The sequence below is a fragment of the Anopheles aquasalis genome, chromosome 2 (assembly GCF_943734665.1).
Source record: "Anopheles aquasalis chromosome 2, idAnoAquaMG_Q_19, whole genome shotgun sequence".
In the NCBI taxonomy this organism is placed as follows: Eukaryota; Metazoa; Arthropoda; class Insecta; order Diptera; family Culicidae; genus Anopheles; species Anopheles aquasalis.
In genome coordinates, this window is record NC_064877.1 from 27107501 (window position 1) to 27129329 (window position 21829).

The window sequence follows — 21829 nt, forward strand, 5'->3', positions numbered from 1 at the left end:
GCTGATTGGGTAGGTTTAAAAGAACTTCAACCATTAATAAGAGATATAATAAGTAACCAATGATTATATGTCATCTAACCGTGAGAGGTACCAATTGCTTTTCTGCGCTACACTAAAAAGGACTACAGTTCACTCGTTATGAACCTACGAACAATTTGTGTGCCGTTGAAGAATGATTTTTCATACGCTGACGGCCGCAATATTGCAGTTCTAATAACCAAGGGAGCGGTTTGGAAAACGCACCGTAGCGTGATATTTCTAGGAAGAATGCATTAAAACTTTCTTCGGTCCCATAGCACAAGAGTTTGTCGCATGACCAGTTTAAAGTCGGGGATAATTTGAAATTCCCTTTCAAAATTCACCATGCTGGAAAGATGATAGCAACTTCTTTTTCCATTTCAGGTGCTTTTTAACTGGCCCAGTACTTTATAATCTTACTTATGTTTAAAAATTCAATAATTTCATAGCTTTTGAAAATGTTAATTGCAGAATTTCGAACTAAAATCTGCAACATAAAAAACTTATGGCGATTTTTTAATTAAACAATATTATTTTGTTGGTACTTTAACACATCTTTTCTGCGGTGACTAATGACGCTTGCTAAGGCCGATGCAAATACACCAATACTATGAAGTGCCGGATAAATATAAGAGCTTCTCTGGCTGATTTCAGGATCGTAAATTTCTGTCTTACGTACCATATCTTATGTATTTAGCTAAGTAGTTAGTGTCCTTCTGTATACGGTATATTATTATTGGGTGTATATTATTATTTGACCTACAGGATGTGTGATCTTGGAACTTTTAACGGATTTTAAGAGACCTTCAAGTGTATAAAATTGTCTCGCCTCTCCATCCAGTCATGTGTTTTTCTCATCGTTCACCCACTAGAACTATTGAATTGAATTGAGAATTTAGCACATGTTGTTATAGGGAATTGTAATATATAAAAAATCATCAATGAACGTGATGCAATGATGATTTGATGCACCTGTATCACAATAGCAAAAGTGCATTGGTAGTCGTTCTATCGCTGAGTGTTTGCTTCAACTGTTTACGGGTGCGTCTCAAAAATATGTTGTCTCATACATGTATAGTACACTATTATTTTAAATTATCATAAAAAATCCAAATATTATAAAAAAACCAAACTCATCCAGCATTCGTCGATCGTTGCAGTAGTTTGCTAGTCTACGTCCATACTAGATTTCGGGGTGAAATATGCGATTTGAGATTCCTGAACCTTTTTATTTTCGAACCTCCCAAAGGGCTGTTCAAGAGCTAGGTCTGGTTTCGACTGCCTCGAAGATGTCATTTCAACGAATTATCGTTGGATTTGCTCAATCTAACGCTAATTGCTCAAGATGTTGGATCATCGTTGCCATAGTTGACAATTTGCCTTTCCATCCAATCTTTTCAAGTATCAAGACTACTTACCGTTTAGAGCAATAATTTGAAATATCACAATTTCAGATATCTCAACGGCCCAACTCAACAAAGCAGTCTACCATTCAAAGGTAATATTATTTGATGAAAGATATTGCAAATTTTCAGGGCAATTGTTTCGGCTGTACCTTTCGGCTTGTTTGCTTCTAGCTTTTTTTTGTTCGAGTAATTCCTTGAATATTTGTTGTTGTACATAGGAAAGCAAAACGATATCTAATTCTTTTAAAACGAGCTTTGAATCATGGATTATGTTTAGGTATGTTTAGGTTTAAGATGGTATTATTTTTAAATAAACTTAACTATCACGACACCAATAGTGTATTTCATTTATATTATTTTTCATGCATTTCATTTTTGGTTTCGTCTCATGATTAATCACAAACTAACTTAGTTATTTACTGTGATGTAAATTTAACAATTTTAGTTTATAATTATACAGTATATTGCATATTTATCACACATTAAAAAATACATCAGCTTTTCAAAGTCTAATGGAATCAAAATTACGCAATAAAGAGGTAGGTGTGTCTTTCAGTCGCATGACCACACAAGCGGAGCATCAAATGCGTTAGAATCGCCATTGCTTCACTTCGTTGATCTCAGGTGCTACAATGACGCTCATATCCTGCATGTTGAGAAAGACGGTACGGTTTTACGGCTGAGCAATGTTTGAAGAATTCACTCATATGTTATCGCGTAATCTTCTAGAGCATACTGCTTCACAGTCAACCAACCATCGTGTAAGCAGATTGATTCGTTTGAAGTCATCTGTAGGACTCTCCCAGAACGTCTCATATTTCCAATGTGTAACGTACTCGTGACTAATCCAGCGAAATTAAGCAGAATGAAATTATATTTCGCTTGAAGTTATAAATTGATTTTCTTAAATCAAAGGTTTACCATCTAATCAAGAGATCTTAAGTAGGCTCCTCCTATAATCGTTTTGGGTTACTAAACTGAATGTGTTCAAAAAGTTATGTTTTTCTAAAACACTAGCAGGTAGCAGTTAGAAATCTGTTGATAAATTTATGCCAATTCTCAACATAAAATGAGCTCTCTTACTCTGCAGTTCAATCAGACAGTGTATTTCATGTAGGTGAAGCAATGGAACAGTTTTGTTAGGATCGTTTATTATATTTTTAATCAGATTAGATCCATTAAAGACATTTTGATGATAACACCTACCTCTGTACCATTGCTTGTACTAGACCTTTCGAGGTTTCGTTTGTTCAAAAGGGTAGGTTGTACAATACAATCGTCAAAATTGGCTGGAGCAGCTGTGGGAAACTGTCGACAAAAAGCAATCAGACATATCACGTACTCGTATCGATTTGATACACTCCACTTGATTTGAAATGATATGAAATGTTATAATTAGAATCCAAAAGATACCGTGACGTCATCTAATGGTTTTCTACTCTCTTTCAGCCGCGACTGTGGGTACCTCTTTCAAGGAACTCGTTGCATCTACGAGAGAGGCTTAGACGGCAAGGATGATGTGTGAGCTGACTTATGAGCGATGGTGAATGGAACAGTTAAAACTCATAAAAGACATCAGCATGAAGGGGCTCTACAATTGTATGATAATCCTTTTGACAAACTCTCTCTTTCTATTATCTCCACTCAAGCCACACTATCGTTGCTGTGTAATTGAATCAAGCTTAGAAAAGATAAAAAGTGTCTAGAGATTTTTCTTAAAAGAACAATTTTTGAAAAGATCAATGGTGAAATCAATGGTGATGAAAAGATCTTGCTTTTAAAAATTAGCCATGTAAAAAACTATACTGTTTGATGGCACCATATTCCATAATATTAATCCTCCTTTTTATTTCTTCATTTTGCATACTGACTTCCCTTGCGGTCACGTTTACGTTAATTTCCACGCCACCTTGCGAAAACTCAAATTCAACACTTCCAAAGAGGAGGATTTTCACAGCTTGTTCGTTTGAAGGAGTCACTTTAGAGTTTTCATAGACCCTCGCAATGGTTTTGCACAAAAAACCCTCGAAAGGTAGTTGCCTGAATCAATAAACCCAGAAGCGTGCAATATCTTTCACTAGTGCACTTCATCGTTGAATTGTAGAAACGAAATACTCGATTGGACTGCTTGGGCCGTGACTCCTTTCGCATTACGCTGTTATGAGATTCTATTATATAGTGTATACGTAGACGAATAAGGTGTAAAAAGAATGAAGTAGAAAATATTATTCGCTTTTTTCCTTCCTAAAATATGATTGAGCATTACGTAAGTTATTCAAAAATCGGTCATGAAAAAATCCAATATTTAAATACACATTAAAACAAAAACCATAAATGCATTAATCGACTGCAAATGAACTGAACCGATAGAGACAATGGTACCAATAGAGACAATAAACGTATTTAGATGGATATTACAGTGTGATTTTACAGAGTATGCGCAAAGACTTTACTGTTCAATATAAGTGAGGGTTACAAATTCCTTTAAAAAAAATTGTCTCAACACTCACAAATACATAATAATACTGGAACCATGAAACAAAATGGTTGAAACATGAATTAAAAAAAGAAATGAATGTTTTCACTATGCGTCGAAACATCCCAGTTACTGATTGTAGGTATCGAGGATAAATTCGAACAAAAGCATAAGTTTTGATTTCAATTAGCTTGTCACTAACTCTTACAACTATTCCGTTGTGGCGTAGCGTTATTTCAAGAATGTATGCTGTGCTCATCAACAGCAGCATAATTTATAATTGAAAAACTTTCCCGCTGTAAACGAGCTTAAATCATTAAACTGTGGCACTGTGGCACTGTGGACATTACTATACAGAACGCCTGCTGTTGTGTATTGATTTTTTTATATTACTCATGAAATTTCAAAATTTTGAAAACAAACTACTATGTGACAGTTATCATTTGCTATCGTTTCCTTTACTTATTGTAGGGTTATCTAGTAGAAAAACGAATAGAAACATTATTTCGCATCTGTTTTAAGTGTACAATTATATTATGTATAATGCATTCTAGGTTTTCATCAACGTTACTTGTCGTTACATATATTGTTTACATAATGTTGTGATGTGTTTATTTAACAGCACTTTTAATGCGTTGGGATACTTTACGTTTTTATATTGCTTTCAGAAATGAGTCAAAATGGAATAAAATTTCGAACGTCTGTTGAAGTTTAAACAGCATTGCTATTTTGAGCTAATTGCCACTGGTAAAAAGTAGGAAACAGCATCAGGCTACTGAGGTCCTACGATAAAACTTGGTGACGCAATAAAAAAGTGTTGCTACGAAGAAAGAAGCAATCCTCATTTAAGTTTCATTGCGATGGCTACCTCATACTGAAATGATAATTTGACATCGCTACTTCGTTGAATGACTCTTATATATTATCCTCTTCATTGATACCGGCTCCAAAAGACTCAAATTTACTTAAAATTTTCAATCATTTCATTGACAAATACAAAAACATAATTTTTTTAGATGATGGTGATTTGATATAGGTAGTTAGTAATACATAAGTTATGATACTTACCTGGATCGGTTATGGATGAGTCGTTATGCAAGTGTAGGCGAGTAGTTTTAAAAAAAAATGAATATTATGCAGTGGCTTCACACTTATAGAAACCCTGTTTTGCATGGTCGAGGTAAAAAACTGTAGTAATTTACTCATATTTAATTCTCTCTATTTCATAATTGATAAAAGGAAACAATTTCATTTGTAATACTTTTTTATTGTATAAGTTTTCTTACTTTTTTACAAACAAAACAGATGTAATTGTCATTACATATGGTTCATTTCAATATTGTGAATTTTGAACATTGTCCTTGTCACATTCCTGATTTGAACACATTTATGAATATTATATGATCTCACAACTCTAGGTTAATACGCTTGTTGCCACACTACAGCCAAATTTAACAACAATCGACAAACCCTTTTTGAATGATTGTTTAAAGTCCGATTATCAGGCTAGTATTATTGCCAGTAATTCCAATCCACAATATTGATTAAAAAGCAATGAACAGCGAAATAGTTAAAAGCAATGTAAAATATTTTATTATTCCGTTTTACTAACACAATTATTAGTGTGAATGTTAACTCTTGATTTCCAATTGCCAAAGATTAATATCTAACTCAAATTTTCACCCATTTGCATTGTTAATCTTTTCTTTTACCGACTCACCAGAATTATAATGTCGTACCCAAACATGTAGTTGTCAAAGTACATATAACATATGAGAGAATAAGAATGTTATCAACAGATGACTTTGTTGCGTAGATGCTCTGCTGTTAACTGAAAAAAGAACAGAAAAAATAAAACAAAAAACATGTTTAACGTGCCTAGTACAAGGTAAAACAATGTGAATGTTACCTAGAAGCATGGCGATTCGATTATCTATGGCAGGTTGCTCCCATTGGACGATGCTCTCCTGTCCGCCTCTCCAAAGCACTGGTGACAAACTTGCTACGCACTTAATGCGCATTGTACCTTCGATGTAATGCCGATGATTGACAACCATGGTGAGCCCCAGGAATGTAGTGATTAGTCCATGCTGATTATGCACCGGTGGGTAGTGGATGATGTTATTCGGATCTGTCACCAGAACATCATTGAGGTACCATTGTAGTGTGGAGGCTGGGTAGGAACGACCAGAAGTGCAGTTCAGATCCATCGTTTCGCCGATCTGGTAGCTCTTCCGTTCACCATCGCTTATGTGCGGTCCATCTTTAGGGACGTCTGGTAGGGCACAGCAGAGTTCAGTGGGCATTTTTGTATTAGTTATAATGGTTGATAGACAATAAATGGATGCAAAATGGGCAAATGCACCACAAAGCTACTTACAAATCACATCCATTCGACCTTCACCTTGTACCGAGTCGAAGCTGGGCGCTTCGGCCGAGATCTCACAGCGATAGACACCGGACGATTTAAGCGTAAGACCCTTCAGAAGCACCTTAGTTCCATCGGAGTGGTTTGGGTCAACCCGAATACCCTCGATTTTGTAGCTCTTGATCGGCTGAGCAGCCGATGGCACGTAGCGGTAGAACTCTTCGTTGTCTTTGTACCATTTGATGGAATACAACTTTTCCTCTTCTTCAACTGACTCGTTTAAGTGATCGCTTGGATAGCCGTGATGACGCCGGTTGCTGGTCTCTTTTGATCCATGTCCTTTTCGTTGACCGTCCAGCTCATACTGACACTCGAGCAGCGCTGACTCACTGCGAAACTTGTACGTTGGGATGCGCATTGTTTTTAATCGGAGAGCAATAATTTCTGAAAACAAAATAGTAATACCTCAAAAACTAATTGCTTTCTCTGAATCAGAGAGAGAGGTCTAAACATTTCAAAAATATCAAGCTGTTACTGAAAATTGGAAGGTGTAAGTGAGCAATACAATATCAATGTGTAATGTCCCATTCCGGAAAATGTTTTACAATGCCTAATAAACGCTAGTTTAATTGTGTTGTTATTTTTAATCATTTCATTTGATGATATATATTCACATAATGAATGTTAGCTGCTTTTGTAGTCGAGTTTTGAGAATTGCAAATGTCAACATTCTTTGGAAGCGATTGTCTCTATTTTGATAGAAAGAGATAATTTCACGGTAGTGCCATTTGCCATCGTTTGTATTAGGTATCATTTCAAGCGTTGTTATAAATTGTATCAACAGATGGTTCAAATCGCTTAGAAACCATCTTGGCTAGCGAAATACAAATTTGGGTTGAGCATAGATGAAACGTAGCCAAAGCAGAATCGGTCAATAAAATTCCATGATAGCATGATGTCCGTACACTGGCGACTGATATATTTAGATACGGTGTCTTTCGATTATCTGTTTTGCTGAGAAAACGATGTAGAATTCCACCGAAGGGTCAGCGGGGTTTAAAGTGAAAGAAAAGTCACGAAATTATATTAAAACGAGAAGAACCTCCTTTGGGAAAAGTAGTGGCATCAATCGGAAGTTGAAAGACTTTTGGACGGTTGATAAACGAAAGCTTTAGTGTTGAACGTTGCACATGGATTGTCCAATTAAGGTGAACTAAAGCTGAGGATAAACCAATCATTCTGAAAATTGAGAACGAAAGGTTTGTCACATGACAAAACGTATCAGACTACTTAAAGAAGTTAACGGTGTTAGAGAAAGAATCCCTTGTCAGAAGGTTTCAATAGCTGGATATGAACGGTTGATAGAGGAGGGTGATATCGGTTGAGTAAGAAAAAGCTCTTCAATTTATTTACACCGAATCAGAAAATCGGTAAAGCATTCGAAAAAACTAGGCGAATGATAACGAATGTTTCATTTGTTGTTAGCTTTTGGTGAAACGGAAAAGGTCAACTTACCTGAAATCGACAGAAATGCTAAGAGCACCCAATAGGAGCATTTAATCAGGTGCATCGCGTCTGTTTTCTTTTTTTGATTTATCTATCAAAGTGACTCATTCTTATACTTTATACATTTTAAGCACTCGTAGATGAATACAATTCCTATACACATAAACTGAATCGTCTTTTCTCCTTCCATTTCTTTTGAGATTGTTTTTTGAGTGGATTTATTGTTTATCCAATAATGCTACTTTTTCATGAGAGTGGCAGTTTTGAAACACGTTTTACAATTGTTTCTCAAAACTCACCAATGTTGTCTTCAGCCGTTTACTGAAATTATTTCTGTATGGAAACTTGTTATTAAGTAGCAACAGTATACTATCTTTTTTTTAATTTCCAAGATTATGTTATATGGTTACAAAAATCTTTTTTCTCCTAACGAGCACACAATTAATCAAATTCCTTCCCTAACGATTTCACGATAATACAAATGAATGGAAATTGTTGCATTATCACTCGCATAATCACTCGTAATCTGGTGGTCATAGACCAGCGCAACATCATACAAACGAATAAACTATCATACTGACACAATCAACTGGTTTTCACAAGGTACGATTTGTGATGAAAACAAAATCACGCGAGTTCGTTTGCCTATCGAATATGAATTGGGTTGGCTCACGTTGTTAGGCGAATACTTCGCCCGACTCTGTGTCAGTTCGATTTGCCATCCAATGGCTCTTCAACATGACCGCATCATGTACACATACTGCTCTGGACAACAAGCCTTCATTATGATCCAGCGACCAACACATCCGATTTTGAGTAGAGCTTAAAACTTCACCGCACATGAAATGTACTGCTCACATTCCTTTACTTCTGACATGCACCTCATTGCAGTATCCATCACACAGTCTTTCCATTGAGGCCCACATCAGAAGGCTGGGATTTTGGCTGACTTTCAAAATTTCAATTCCCGAATGCAGTGATTGTTAGATTTTAGAGAATTTTATTACATCATAGTGACGTATGAATCACACCAAATTCTAACAATTTTCATCTACCAACCGATTAGCACAAAGTAGTTCTTTTACGTACGCGTTTTTAATCGGAAACAAAAATAAAACAATCGATCACATCCTCTTACACGGGCAGAGCGAACCGTACATCCTTTTCCCGAGGACGCTTGTTTTGGACTGCGTAATCAAAATGGAAAAAATGTTAGGTTCGTGGGTGCTCCGTGTTGATGATGCCGGTTGCGCATGTTGCCGGTTTTCTGTTTCACGTTCGGAATATTTCTACTCGTTTCTTCGTCGGGTTTGACACGAAACAGAGAAGGTTCGGCTCACCTGGAGAACCTGTTCTTTGGAATGACTTCGCTTCCAGGACACTCAGAATCTGACAATGACCAACAGCAATAGGCCAAGTAGTGATTTGAGTTTCAAGTTGTTCGAAGAATATACTCATGATACACAGCTGATATAATCATGCGATCCACTACGAGGTACTTGGCCATTGTGATCGAGAATGCAAACCAGCACAGACTTTTAATCTAGAAACGGCCTACGCGAATATTTTATAATATTGAAACTCCGTCTAATGCGCATTGGTATACTCCGACGGGCATTAGTTGCAAATATTTTTAAATTTGTATTGAATTGAATTCAACACAAAACCTTTGTTTGCAGTAGTTTGCCCGCATAATTTTGTAGGGTTTATATGTTTTACCCCCGAAGAGATTTTATATCTGAACGCAGAAACAATGTTCCGTAGCTATTATGTTAATTTGTTTCACTACAATGCCACAAGATTGAATATGGCTACGACACGTGAAATCAGGGGACAAGAACCTCAAACGAGCATAGCTTTTGACCTAACTAGGCTACCAAAGCCTTAACACACATACGAAAAAGCCGATGTGATGAAGAGTTCTTTGTTCAGAGAGTGTGTTGAGCTGAAAATCAACCAAAATCACGCTATTCGGTGATTAGCGTTATTCGTACTGCGTCCCAGAAAATCACTTCACGCTTGAATTTAAGGAGCACCAAGCTAGTAGAATCGGTGTAACGCGTGTTAAAATTGCCCTTAAAAAGAAGAGAAAGAGAGGAACCGCCGGCACTTCTTTTCCATTCGTAATAAGTAGTCAATAATAAGTAAGTCCTCCTCACTAATGATTTGGTTATTTCGTTATATAAAAATGTATTCAAAGTACATCACAAAATAGCGTGTATGGTAGAAACTATACTGTGGCAAATTGTTGTCTGTTAATATAGTATAATTGCAGAAAATTGGCTCGAATCCTATCCGTTTTAAATGCACATGATTTTTATTTCTAACCCCAATTCGTGTTCATTGTTGTAGAAAATAAACATTTATAGAAATACCGGTTTCAAACTGTTGGTTTGGTTTAATGTATAACCTTTGTACAACTAATGTGTGTTTAATCTTCAAAATATCACTTGCAAGATAGTTAGTTTTCAGCCCACATGATTGCACTGTATGTGAGAAAGGACTGGCAACAGTGCGGCCAATTGTCAACCCAATTACAAAAAAATATTCACACCTAAGCAAGGTAAGTTAGAAAAGACAGACACAAAAGAAGAAGATCGATCCTATATCTTAGATAGAATCTCTTTTTATTAGATTCATGATAATCACCAAGAACTGAATTTCCGCACTAGGCATTTTGCAGTCTATGATAACGGTTCTACAACAAATATGGATAAGTAGTTTGCTTAATAGTCTTGAATAAAAATAGAATAAAACTATAATCAATGTTTTTGACCCCAACCAGCTTTATTCAGCTTTGCTATCAAGCTTAAGTAAGCTTGGCAGACGTGGGATCCAACAATTACATTTCACCGAAGAACTGATAACTAAGTCAAAGTTACCTCATAAGTCATATTCTAGCGCTAGTCTTATACGTGCAAACGAACTGGTATGCTACCTCAGGTGAAGAAGCCCTGAATGTGCTCATTCTCATTATCACATAGAATGTTCATGATACACCATTGGCGCACGTGTTATAGCTAAACCTTTAATATGAACTTTCTTATTCGAATTGGTACCAGATGCTTATAATAAATTATCGTTATAGCTCTTATAATCCATAGATGGAAATTAAATGCTACGCAAAGGTAACAAAAGGGGATGTAAGTGGATTTCTAGTCATGGCACATATCGGATATAAATATCGTTCTAGTACAAGTTAAAGTCTTCTTCCCATTACTGTGCACATATTTTACCTCTATATGCAATTGAACTCAAACCATATCCGTGGCTTATAGATGTGTAGTTTTCAAGATTGTTGCTTTCGCATGCCTCGTAATATTTCTATTTGCATGAACATTGAGCAAGCATCGATGCATCGAAAATGTCTTCCTAGCTGAACGTTACAAGAGCATCAAGGTACGATTTCTCTTGCTAGTTTTGTTGGATGCATTTTCTTTGAGAGTGCAATTCTAGGACGCAAAGAAGTCTTGAAACATGAAATGGTCAACGTGACCGGAACGCATTATTATCTGCTATATCGAAGTTGACCGCTGATCTCTATTGACAGCGTACATTGTGAGCAAAGATTGGAACTTCTTCAAGAAAGTATCCAGTGTGGCTGTTGTCAAAGGATGGTTATCCCAAATCATCCGGAAATGTCACCAGAACTTTTCCGGTCCGAAAACCACCGTTATAAAGCTCTCTGGTTGGTGCGATAAAAGAGGAGGAACGAGCGAATGGTTATCTTATCTATATATATAGCTAGAAATTAAAAATCATACCTTTTTCTGTCACATATTATTGATTGTCACATTTTTCTCGATTTGACTTTACCACGAAATTGCACAAACCCTTGTATTTGAAATGTTGGTTAGTGTTATTGAGGAAATCGACGTTAAAAGTTATTTAAAAATTTCTTTTAATAGTAGATATGAATCACTTTAGATTAAGTTTTTAGTTGCACCCCCGTCCCCCCCAAAAGGGCTGCACACTTTTCATAAGCTGTCACCGACACAGATGTTGAGTATCGCTTGTGGCTTTAAATAATAGTCAGAGGTTTTTATGACAAGATAACATTATGAATTTTCCTTCAACATCGATTGAACATGGATTCCTAAAATTATGTTCAACAGAAGTAATTACCTTCATTTTATTTTCATTATTTTCTTTTAAAGTTGATTGAAATCAAACTTAACAGTTCTTTTGCTGTTTAAAAAAAGAGCATACGCGAGATATGCTACTCAATTGTGAGTCATTAAGAATATGCTTGAGCATTCAATGACTTCTTGTTACCAATTAGTCAAAGACTCTCAACGAAGTGGATTATTGTCCCAAACATGTTTTGGTTCACCTATCTAAACATGGTGTTTAAACACTGAGGAATGTATATAGGGCAGCCAGTCATACTTCCTACAAGAATGTGGTCATAGCAGACGTTACTGTGGCGTTTCATAATTGTGTGAATGATACCTACATGTTTCTTCGTGCTTATATCCGTAGCAAAGAGACATTCTATGCCACAAGATGGTGGTAATTGTGGCAGCAGTTCAATCGTCGTATGGTTTGTATAATACGTTACCTTTGTGACTATCCAAAAAGCAGCAAACCTTAACGATGAAATGGTTGTAGCATGAGCACAAAGCTCATTATAATTCAACTGTGTACTCTGTGGTTTTACCCTTCATTTGTAAGGCATGAAAATGGTTTTGTTTTTTTGCATCCACATATTTTTCATAAAGGTGGCTAATAGTGTATAAGGCGCTTTTATATTTTATTGCATTTTTATTTTATTTCTAGTTTTTTAAAAGCTCTCCAACCAATGATTCATTGAATTAATAACTAATGATTGAATTCATAACTAGTTTTGGTTTGGAAATACTGGAATTTACAATGATTCGTTCGCAGTGCAAACTGTATGGCATAATAAGTTCACCGTTTCAAAAACGGAAACACTACTTTTGCATAAATAGAGCGATTCCACCTTCAACCGAGCAAACTTTGCAGTCTGTTAAATCTGCACAGGTTATATCGAAGGTTCGCAGCTGTTGCTAATCACTCAATATGCAAACTAATTGAATTTGTCAATAGCCCAATGACTGACCAGTACACCCAAACCACTCGAACAACTATCGACCGTTAAACTTAATGATTACGTTGGCCAGATGTTATCTCTCGGCAATGTATTATTGAGGAACATATCATACCTGATTATAACAATTACCATCATACTTGCAATCAAATATCTTGCACCATTAAGGATACATTGCTGCGTGTTTCTTTTATTGATGGGCGTATGACTTGAAAGCATTTGTTAATTCTAATTTTGGGAGTAAAATATGTCGGATTAAGCAAAAAACTATCTAATAAGTTTGCATAATACGTACAGTGAATGAAGTGATCATACAGTAAATTTAGCAAATATTATATTGTAACTACAAACGATGCGAAGACCCCAGGCATACCATAGTTCGCCTTATTCTGAATTATGATTAATTTTATAATAAAAATAAGATCGATTTTCTACTGTATTGCGCCTTTAAATTAAGAGATAATTGTGCTTTAGAATTCTTCCAATCATGGTGGATAAGACAGTAAGAAATATGCATGAAACACATTTTGTTAAACGACAGATAAATTCATGAGCGACAGTTTAAGAACTAGATATTCAACAGCTATCCACCACGGATACATGATCTGATATATTGGCTTGTTTCGTATTGAGAAAGCAAAGTATACAATATGACTACACAGAAACGATTTAAAATAAATAAAAAGGTTTCTGTTATAACAGTCTTAAATAAAGAGTTTTGACTAATACGGTCACGTAACAATGGGCGAATAAAATGATTTTTTATCAAATATCCCGGGAAGAAAACGAACTAAAACGACTGCCTTGTAACAATTGATCACACATAATTAAATATTTTGTAATCCATTTGAATAAATTAAAGATTCTTCCATTTGGTACATTTGCTATTCATCCAGCATTAAAATGTATGAAAATATAATTTCCCACTACAAGGAACACTATTTACGAAAACGGAAAACCTGAGTCAGGGATAATAGATCCAATATTTGCACATCTGACACAATCCTGAAATATCGGATGCTGTTTATCTTCAATGCCTCCCAGAAGAAGCTAGACTACCTGATCCGAAAAGTCGGTGGAAAGGTCACTGGAAAGAATCCCAAAACCAAACATAACGCACCACTGACCGCTGAACGGGAGGTTTGATATCCGTTAAATTCTTTGAACAGCGGACCCTTGGGATTGTTGTTCCAGATTTTCAAGCCTGTGCAAATAAACCGCTTTCGTGAAAACTCGACCAAACTTGTGATTAACTTCGAGAAACGTTTGAATATCAGGTAACGTACGGGCTATTTATGAGGACCATGGTTAAGATTGAGCTCCATGTTCTTACATATTTACTTCCCATCCTACCTTGGGGCTCGGTAGCCGGGTTAAACATGTTTTACTTAAAGTGCTACAGTCAAAGTTTTCGAGCATTGTTTTTGAAAAATATTTCTCATAATAAACCAACACGTTTGAGTGAAATAGGTATAGGCAAACGATAGATAGATGTTTATCATAAAAAATGGGATTTGTATTAAATTGAATGAAGTGGTTAAGTCTCTATACAACGAAAAGTTCTTGTTAACTAATGCAATAAACAATTGTATAAAAGCAACAATGAAGCACTCAATTATTCATAATTTCTTAGTATGAATTACTTGCGGTAACTTTTTAGATTTATAGATAATGAGCAGAATATATTTGGAGGCGCCAGCTGTATTAGCTTTGAATGAATGAGCTTTAATACACATGAATCCCTTTTCTATAGGTGTAGTATCTGAAATATGAATGAACAAACTGAAATCCTTATCAGCAATGTTTGAGAAGGCGTTTCTACCACGCAAAATACAATTCTAAGACAAAGACCTGAACTGAGCGGGGTGCATGCTTGACGGATCTGCCAGCAAAGGGTAGTGAAGTGTTTGATGATTTGGCATGATTTGATTCCTTGTGATTTGCATAATTCTATCTGGTTGGTCTTCTTTATACTCAAGCCAGTGCGCATCGGTGAAAGATGTGAGCATCATCTGCAACATCACCAGAACCGAGGACTCGGTGATGCATCCTATTAGCTACAAATAAAATAAGCATCGTTTTATCATAGTTATTCAGTCGCTATAAATTCTCAATTGTTGCATGCGCCAACCGGAGTAAACAAAGTCGTATACTGCTTGCACATGTTTTCCATAAAATATCATTATACGACATTGTTAGCTTCCATTAAGAAACTTTTATTTTTGTAGTGTGTAACTTACAGCTCGGTTAAATTTTATTATTGTGCTCTGCATCTTTTTTCAGCATTATTTGAAGCAATGTTGGGAACTCAAAAAATACTATAAACAACAGAATAAAAAAATCGATCACATGCTTCACTAGTTTGTCACCAACGAATGCTGCTTGTGTACATTTTAGTGAAAACAAAAATCCAGGAAAGGTAACTAAATGCAATGGAGAATATGAAATACTATAACTGACAAACGAACTTGCCCTACCACAAAAGAAACCTCCACCGCTCGCGATCGAGTACTGATGTCCGCCAGACCGTATATCATGGCGTCATCGTCAATACCGTTGTTCTATCTAGATCTGGTCCTTTATGGACTGTGTCGTCGTCTGTCATACTCCCAGCGCATCGAAGACGCCAGAGTCTCATACGCTCATTAGGATCGTCGTTCATTGCGTATAACCCAGCGTTGAATGAGCTTCTCCATCGTCCTGCTTTACACGCGGGGCTAAATATTGTTGGACATGGGGCGAGACACCGATTGCTATACATATTTATTACACGATCTTTAAATTCGTTCAAGGCGGCTGATTGACATGGCTGAGTCAATGATTGACATTTCTTCTGTTCTGTCAACACGACTCTCAGATACAAAGCATACCGTTGTCTTAATGATAAATGTACCACACCATCATATCATAAAAGATCAAACAAAACTATTCAGATACGTATTCTGATACAATTTTGTAAAACTGTACCTTGTTAGCTGTACTGCTATGAACAAATGGAGCCAAGCTAACTTTGGGAACGGTATAACGATTTACGAACGAAAGATATCGATAAACAACAGTAGGGAGTCATCATCTTGCATCTTATAACGTTGAGCTATTTGAAGCCCAGCGTTACTCTGCCAGTTAAATTTTGGTATAAGCTTTCATTTACAACTTACATAGTGGAAACTTTTCACTGCTTTTTGAGTTATTGCGGTTTAATTCAAAAATCCTTAACTCACAGGGAATCCTTAAACACGGATGAAACAGATAGAAGGACCGTAGGTTGAAAATCGAAAAGAACTACACAATTCGATAGCTACGAAAGGAATGCTGTGTGCGCTCTGAATAAAAACAAGTCGAGCATAAAAATCATCAACTGAATCAACCGTCGAACTATCGAATAGGGCAGAAACTTGACCACACTTGATGGAACTGGGAAATGGGCACTCGTAGACCGAAGCGAATGGCGATGGAAGGGTCGTTTGGTGAATCATATTCCAGTGATACGATAGCGAATGAGTGTGATTCTGAACGACACTTCACTATTTGAACCCGTGAAGTGTTGGGTTACTGGGTAACATCAAGTTCTACAGCGAATAAAAGAACATGAGCGTATGTTCATTTGCAGGATGCTGTTCTCGAAAAGTATTCAAATCTATGGATTCAGTTAGTGCTTATCCTCTCATACAAAACACAATGTCAGGGTTTTTCGTTCTTCGTATAATGTTTACAAATTGAATCGAATATAATTATTTTTTAATAATGGATACATACTTATCCTTTGAAAGCAGATGAAGCGAATACAATTCTCAAATTGAAACAAACAACATATTATTGATGATGAAGAAGATTATGTTTATTCATGATGAACATATTCGATGATCTGTGTTACTGATGATACTAGATTAACTAGATATTTAACAAATGATTGGTTTTCATACCATATTCCTACTCTTCACATTACATTTATTCTATATTTACATTCTCGGCCCTCATGTTTGGTTGTAATACTCTACGTATTGTTTAATGTATGCGTACGCATCAACATATGTATAAGAATAAAATTATCCATCTCAGACCATCGTTAATCGTAAGAATATTCACTAGCAAATCAAATCATAATGCCCATTTCACCAGTACTCAAACAGTTCACGAGCATATGCTCTTGAATCTCTTTTCTGCTGACAGTATATACGTTAGAATAGTGAAAACTTTTACACTGTTTCTAATTTAAACTTAAAAATGATTTAAAACGAAGAAATCGAATCCGCCATTCCTAAAATGTGACCACGATCCTAATGAAGACAATTGTTACAGTTTTATTAACAATGGCCTTACCTTCTCGTATTTTGATTGCAAAAAAGCTCTTACATGCCACAATGGCTTTTTCTGTTGTTTGTCTGTGATTGTAAATGATGGATATGAAATGATTAAGAATCGATGTCATCTATGTATTCTTATCTAATCGAATGTTTTTTGCCGTTTATGATGGCTATCAATATATTACATATTTTACGTAACACAAGTAATAAACGTGAAAATTAGACAAACAATTATCGGATACACAATGTGTCAGCTAATCATTGCAGCACTGCTTTTCACTGTAATTTAAACAAAAGATGGTTAAAAGATGCATTAGCAAAGTCGAGCATCATAATTGTGGCAATTTTAAATTTGATGAAATTCACTCACCCAGCAGCATGGCGATTCGATTATCTATGGCAGGTTGCTCCCATTGGACGATGCTCTCCTGTCCGCCTCTCCAAAGCACTGGTGACAAACTTGCTACGCACTTAATGCGCATTGTACCTTCGATGTAATGCCGATGATTGACAACCATGGTGAGCCCCAGGAATGTAGTGATTAGTCCATGCTGATTATGCACCGGTGGGTAGTGGATGATGTTATTGGGATCTGTCACCAGAACATCATTGAGGTACCATTGTAGTGTGGAGGCTGGGTAGGAACGACCAGAAGTGCAGTTCAGATCCATCGTTTCGCCGATCTGGTAGCTCTTCCGTTCACCATCGCTTATGTGCGGTCCATCTTTAGGGACGTCTGGTAGGGCACAGCCGAGTTCAGTGGGCATTTTTGTATTAGTTATAATGGTTGATAGACAATAAATGGATGCAAAATGGACAAATGCACCACAAAGCTACTTACAAATCACATCCATTCGACCTTCGCCTTGTACCGAGTCGAAGCTGGGCGCTTCGGCCGAGATCTCACAGCGATAGACACCGGACGATTTAAGCGTAAGACCCTTCAGAAGCACCTTAGTTCCATCGGAGTGGTTTGGGTCAACCCGAATACCCTCGATTTTGTAGCTCTTGATGGGCTGAGCAGCCGATGGCACGTAGCGGTAGAACTCTTCGTTGTCTTTGTACCATTTGATGGAATACAACTTTTCCTCTTCTTCAACTGACTCGTTTAAGTGATCGCTTGGATAGCCGTGATGGCGCCGGTTGCTGGTCTCTTTTGATCCATGTCCTTTTCGTTGACCGTCCAGCTCATACTGACACTCGAGCAGCGCTGACTCACTGCGAAACTTGTACGTTGGGATGCGTACTGTTCTTAACTTCAGCCCCAGTATGTCTAAAATAAAAACACCCATAATTTAGATTCAATCAAAGGTGCCAGATACTATTTTTAAAATAAACAGTGTGTTTTATTAAAAATAAATGAGTCATACAAAATGTATGCTCTTTTTGATGTTTACTTTTTGATTATTGTTTATTAGACACTTTTTGATGTTTATTCTTAAGAACTGGAGCCAAATAATCTAAAATAATAAATAATAAAAATATTCAGACCAATTTAAAAAAAAAATGTTATGTAAACAAGTTTAAAATCTGTAAAGAAAGTGCATAACAATTCAGTGTATCAACATTTCTGAAGAGTTTTTTGCATTTAGAAGATGATAAAGGATATTAAAATTGGATTTTTACATTATTGCGCCACAACAATCTGAGTAGCGATACTGTTAGTGCGAAAGTTCTCTTGTAAAAAATCCTTGTAGATAGAGAAACTTTCTAGAAGAAGATGAGGTCGAGGAAAGGGCATGAACAAACTTTTAAGCTCACAATGGCGGTAAAAATGACTACTTCAACAGCATTTACAACAAGGGAGAAGCACACACTTAATTAGAAACTTTGATTTTCTGAATAAAGATAATTATCTGAGGAAACCAAGGCATATTACGCGAAGCAAAAGGATAGTAATACCAAGTAACATGAGCTCGTTATGTACCTCAGATAAGATATTTTCACTTTACGCCTCTTATTGCAGTTCCCAAACCAACAATGGGAAAATGTTTCTTGTTACACCCAAATTCACCAGTTAGAAAGCACGAGAGTCATTCGTTTGGTATTCAATAATGATTAATTTTATGTTTGGTTTTTTAATCAATTGATAGAAAACAGAAAATTGTTACAAAGATCTTTTTTAAATTAGGTTAATTTTTTTTATAGAGGGTCATCTCTGGCGTACGAATGGTGGACGAAAGAGTAATCGAGAAAACATTGCGGCAAAACATGCTATTAGAAGTGCTTGTTTTTGTCCTAATGTGCTGAAAAGATGCTGTGCTTCGAATTCGTTGTATAATGGCGGTGACAACCGGAAATTAGGTATCCACTTATTACCCCTTGAAACATCCCATCTTCCTAGAGCTGGTAGATCGGAAAAGGCACATAAGATCAACTCTGGTTGAACATTGAAACGATACGGAAATGAGGAATAAAGGGAGCAGGAAGCTGCTATTGAACGATGAATTAGTAAACTATGCTATCCCTTTGGCTAGCCATTTCTAAAGCAAGGCGAACGATGAACATCTTTCTCTCTAATTAACCTGTTTTTTGTTCGAAATCAGAAGTTCAATTGTAGTTGATGTCTTATATTTAGCAGTAAACTTAGCATGGAATAGGAAGTGAAATATAGTGCACTATTCTAGTATGGCGTTAACCATTGTTCATGCCGATAAGGTCACTTTGACGGCAACTCATATCGATGTGCATTTAGATGCCTACTTATTAATCGGTCTGCTATCCATTTTGTTTACATTGCTTTCGGTAATCACTACCGGTTTACTGGAGGACCATGGAAAAGATCCATAGTTGTAAAATAATTAATAAATCTAGACATCGATATTATCGAAGACAAAATAAGACCACTCAGATGATAAATATGACAGACCACTCAACATTGTAAAAACTTACCTGATATTGAGAGAAAGCAAATAAATAATCCGATCCACACTTTTAGCAGCATTTTGTATAGCACTTTGTTCCTTTTTGTACATCAAATTGATTCTTGATGAAATTAGCACAAACGCACTTTGTAATAAAGCTTTGGTTGAACAAAAAACCATCTGTCTTATTTTACTTTTTTAATTCCTTTGCTCACATCACTTCTGAGAAACAGCTAGATTTTTTCCATTGTAGCATTTGAAGTAGTCATAGGATGGCCAAGCACAGGAGAACTTAAAAAGATAAATAACCTTTTTATTCATTGCACTGAGAGCTCGGCGATTACTGGAACATTAACATGGAAATATAGTATTGTGAAAGAAGCGTCGCGAAAGTGTTGAATGTTTCTGTTCTGCAAGCAATGCTGGCCCTATTGACTTATTTGCTGATATAGCTTTTATTTTAAATATGGGCCAAATGTTTTTTTTTCAAAAAACTATCGTCATGAAATCAGGCTAAAGTTTATACGATGGAGGCGCCTGGTTTCTCAGAAAAAAACATTACAACTTAAGAGTCGTCTGTTTCGCTCACGCAAAGCCGGTACGATTCATTTGACTTTAATTACTGCTAACCGTTTCAACTTGAGTGCTAGCCTGCGCTAAATAGAGTGGAAAGTGGCCCAAAATCATGATTGTGTTTGTCTTTTGCAGACTACCTGCTTGCCTTACCAAATGCGGACTAGTACAACATAGTATATTGGGCTAGAAGAAAATGTATGTAAGTGTACCAAAAGTATAGCATAACCAAAGAAAGCACGAACATGTCAGTATAGGTTGGTTTTCTAAAAACCCTCTAGAGCATTCTGAGTGTTGACTAATTATAATCAACACAGACCGGTGTCGATGCAAACATTTGTCTTGCACAATGGTGGGTTGTTGATAATTGTATGAGAACACTCCTGCAATGATTTTGATCCAAAACTTCGTGTGGAAATGTTAATTCGGCTATTTTTATTCACATCATAAAAGTGCTTTCGGAGTTGGTGGCTCGTCAGCAATATGCTAGCACACATACTCGGCGTTTCACTTTTTGTAACCTTTTTTCTTCACATTCCTAATAAATCACATTCGAGCCAAGCAGTCTATACAGCACACAACCACAACACAACAAAAAAAAAACACAAAATCACAAATTATCTTATTATCCTTATCTGCATTATATTACTGCATATTCGTAAACACAAGCTTCAGTCGTACTTTCAGAAGAATTAGTATAAGAAAACTTACAATCATGTCACCACAATTAATTTTAACAAAATTCTTAGCTGATGCACTTCACGTTGGAATACAATAACATTGAACTTGAGTCCTCGTGGTAAAACAGAAATAATTCCAACAAACGTGAAGTTGCGCGTCCTTTATCGTCTGCCGTTCGAATGAAACTGCAAAATAAAATATGAATGGACCATCGGTTACCGTTAAGAATACCCGTCTGAAACTGTCAGCTGCTCGTTCGACAGCAGGTGTGTTACTCATCGCCCATAGTAAGTGACGATGTAATCTTCGGATTTTCCACGAACGCTTCCGAGCATTTTACTCGTATTTTCCGCGCAGTTTCCAAAACGTTTCCAATCCGTTTCGCATGGTCCGAGAAAGAACTCCGGATCAGTTCATTCAGAGTGCTTCACTCACTGGAAGGAAATTGTGGAGAGACACTCAAACAAGGGAAATATTTGCAATCACATGTTAAATGACTATACGAGATCCAAAACAAAATCCCTTAAATTAGAATATTTGTAATGTGCAAGTTGTAGGCCAA

General features: G+C 36.4%; 2 protein-coding genes across 2 annotated transcripts; both read right to left on the bottom strand.

Annotated features, from left to right (window-relative positions):
• Window positions 1–5313: 5313 nt before the first annotated feature.
• Window positions 5314–8102, bottom strand: LOC126581322 (uncharacterized). Its single transcript, XM_050244895.1, has 4 exons — window positions 7784–8102; window positions 6281–6712; window positions 5810–6175; window positions 5314–5731 (listed from the first exon to the last, which is right to left on the bottom strand). The coding sequence occupies exons 1-4, from the start codon at window positions 7836–7838 to the stop codon at window positions 5655–5657; spliced, it is 930 nt and encodes a 309-aa protein (XP_050100852.1). The 5' UTR covers window positions 7839–8102; the 3' UTR covers window positions 5314–5654.
• An 8604-nt stretch (window positions 8103–16706) lies between these two features.
• LOC126581323 (uncharacterized) lies at window positions 16707–20358 on the bottom strand. The gene is made up of 4 exons (XM_050244896.1): window positions 20042–20358; window positions 17991–18422; window positions 17520–17885; window positions 16707–17428 (listed from the first exon to the last, which is right to left on the bottom strand). The coding sequence occupies exons 1-4, from the start codon at window positions 20091–20093 to the stop codon at window positions 17400–17402; spliced, it is 879 nt and encodes a 292-aa protein (XP_050100853.1). The 5' UTR covers window positions 20094–20358; the 3' UTR covers window positions 16707–17399.
• Window positions 20359–21829: the final 1471 nt, after the last annotated feature.

Bases quoted from the DNA above. Each gene is read 5' to 3' on its own strand.
- LOC126581322 (XM_050244895.1), bottom strand. From the start codon at position 7,838: ATGCACCTGATTAAATGCTCCTATTGGGTGCTCTTAGCATTTCTGTCG. The intron at 6,713-7,783 runs GTAAGTTGACCT...TTTTGTTTTCAG, and splicing joins AGCATTTCTGTCGATTTCAG to AAATTATTGCTCTCCGATTA. The intron at 6,176-6,280 runs GTAAGTAGCTTT...GTGCCCTACCAG, and splicing joins AGGTCGAATGGATGTGATTT to ACGTCCCTAAAGATGGACCG.
- LOC126581323 (XM_050244896.1), bottom strand. From the start codon at position 20,093: ATGCTGCTAAAAGTGTGGATCGGATTATTTATTTGCTTTCTCTCAATA. The intron at 17,886-17,990 runs GTAAGTAGCTTT...GTGCCCTACCAG, and splicing joins AGGTCGAATGGATGTGATTT to ACGTCCCTAAAGATGGACCG. The intron at 17,429-17,519 runs GTGAGTGAATTT...TTTAAATTACAG, and splicing joins TCGAATCGCCATGCTGCTGG to TGAAAAGCAGTGCTGCAATG.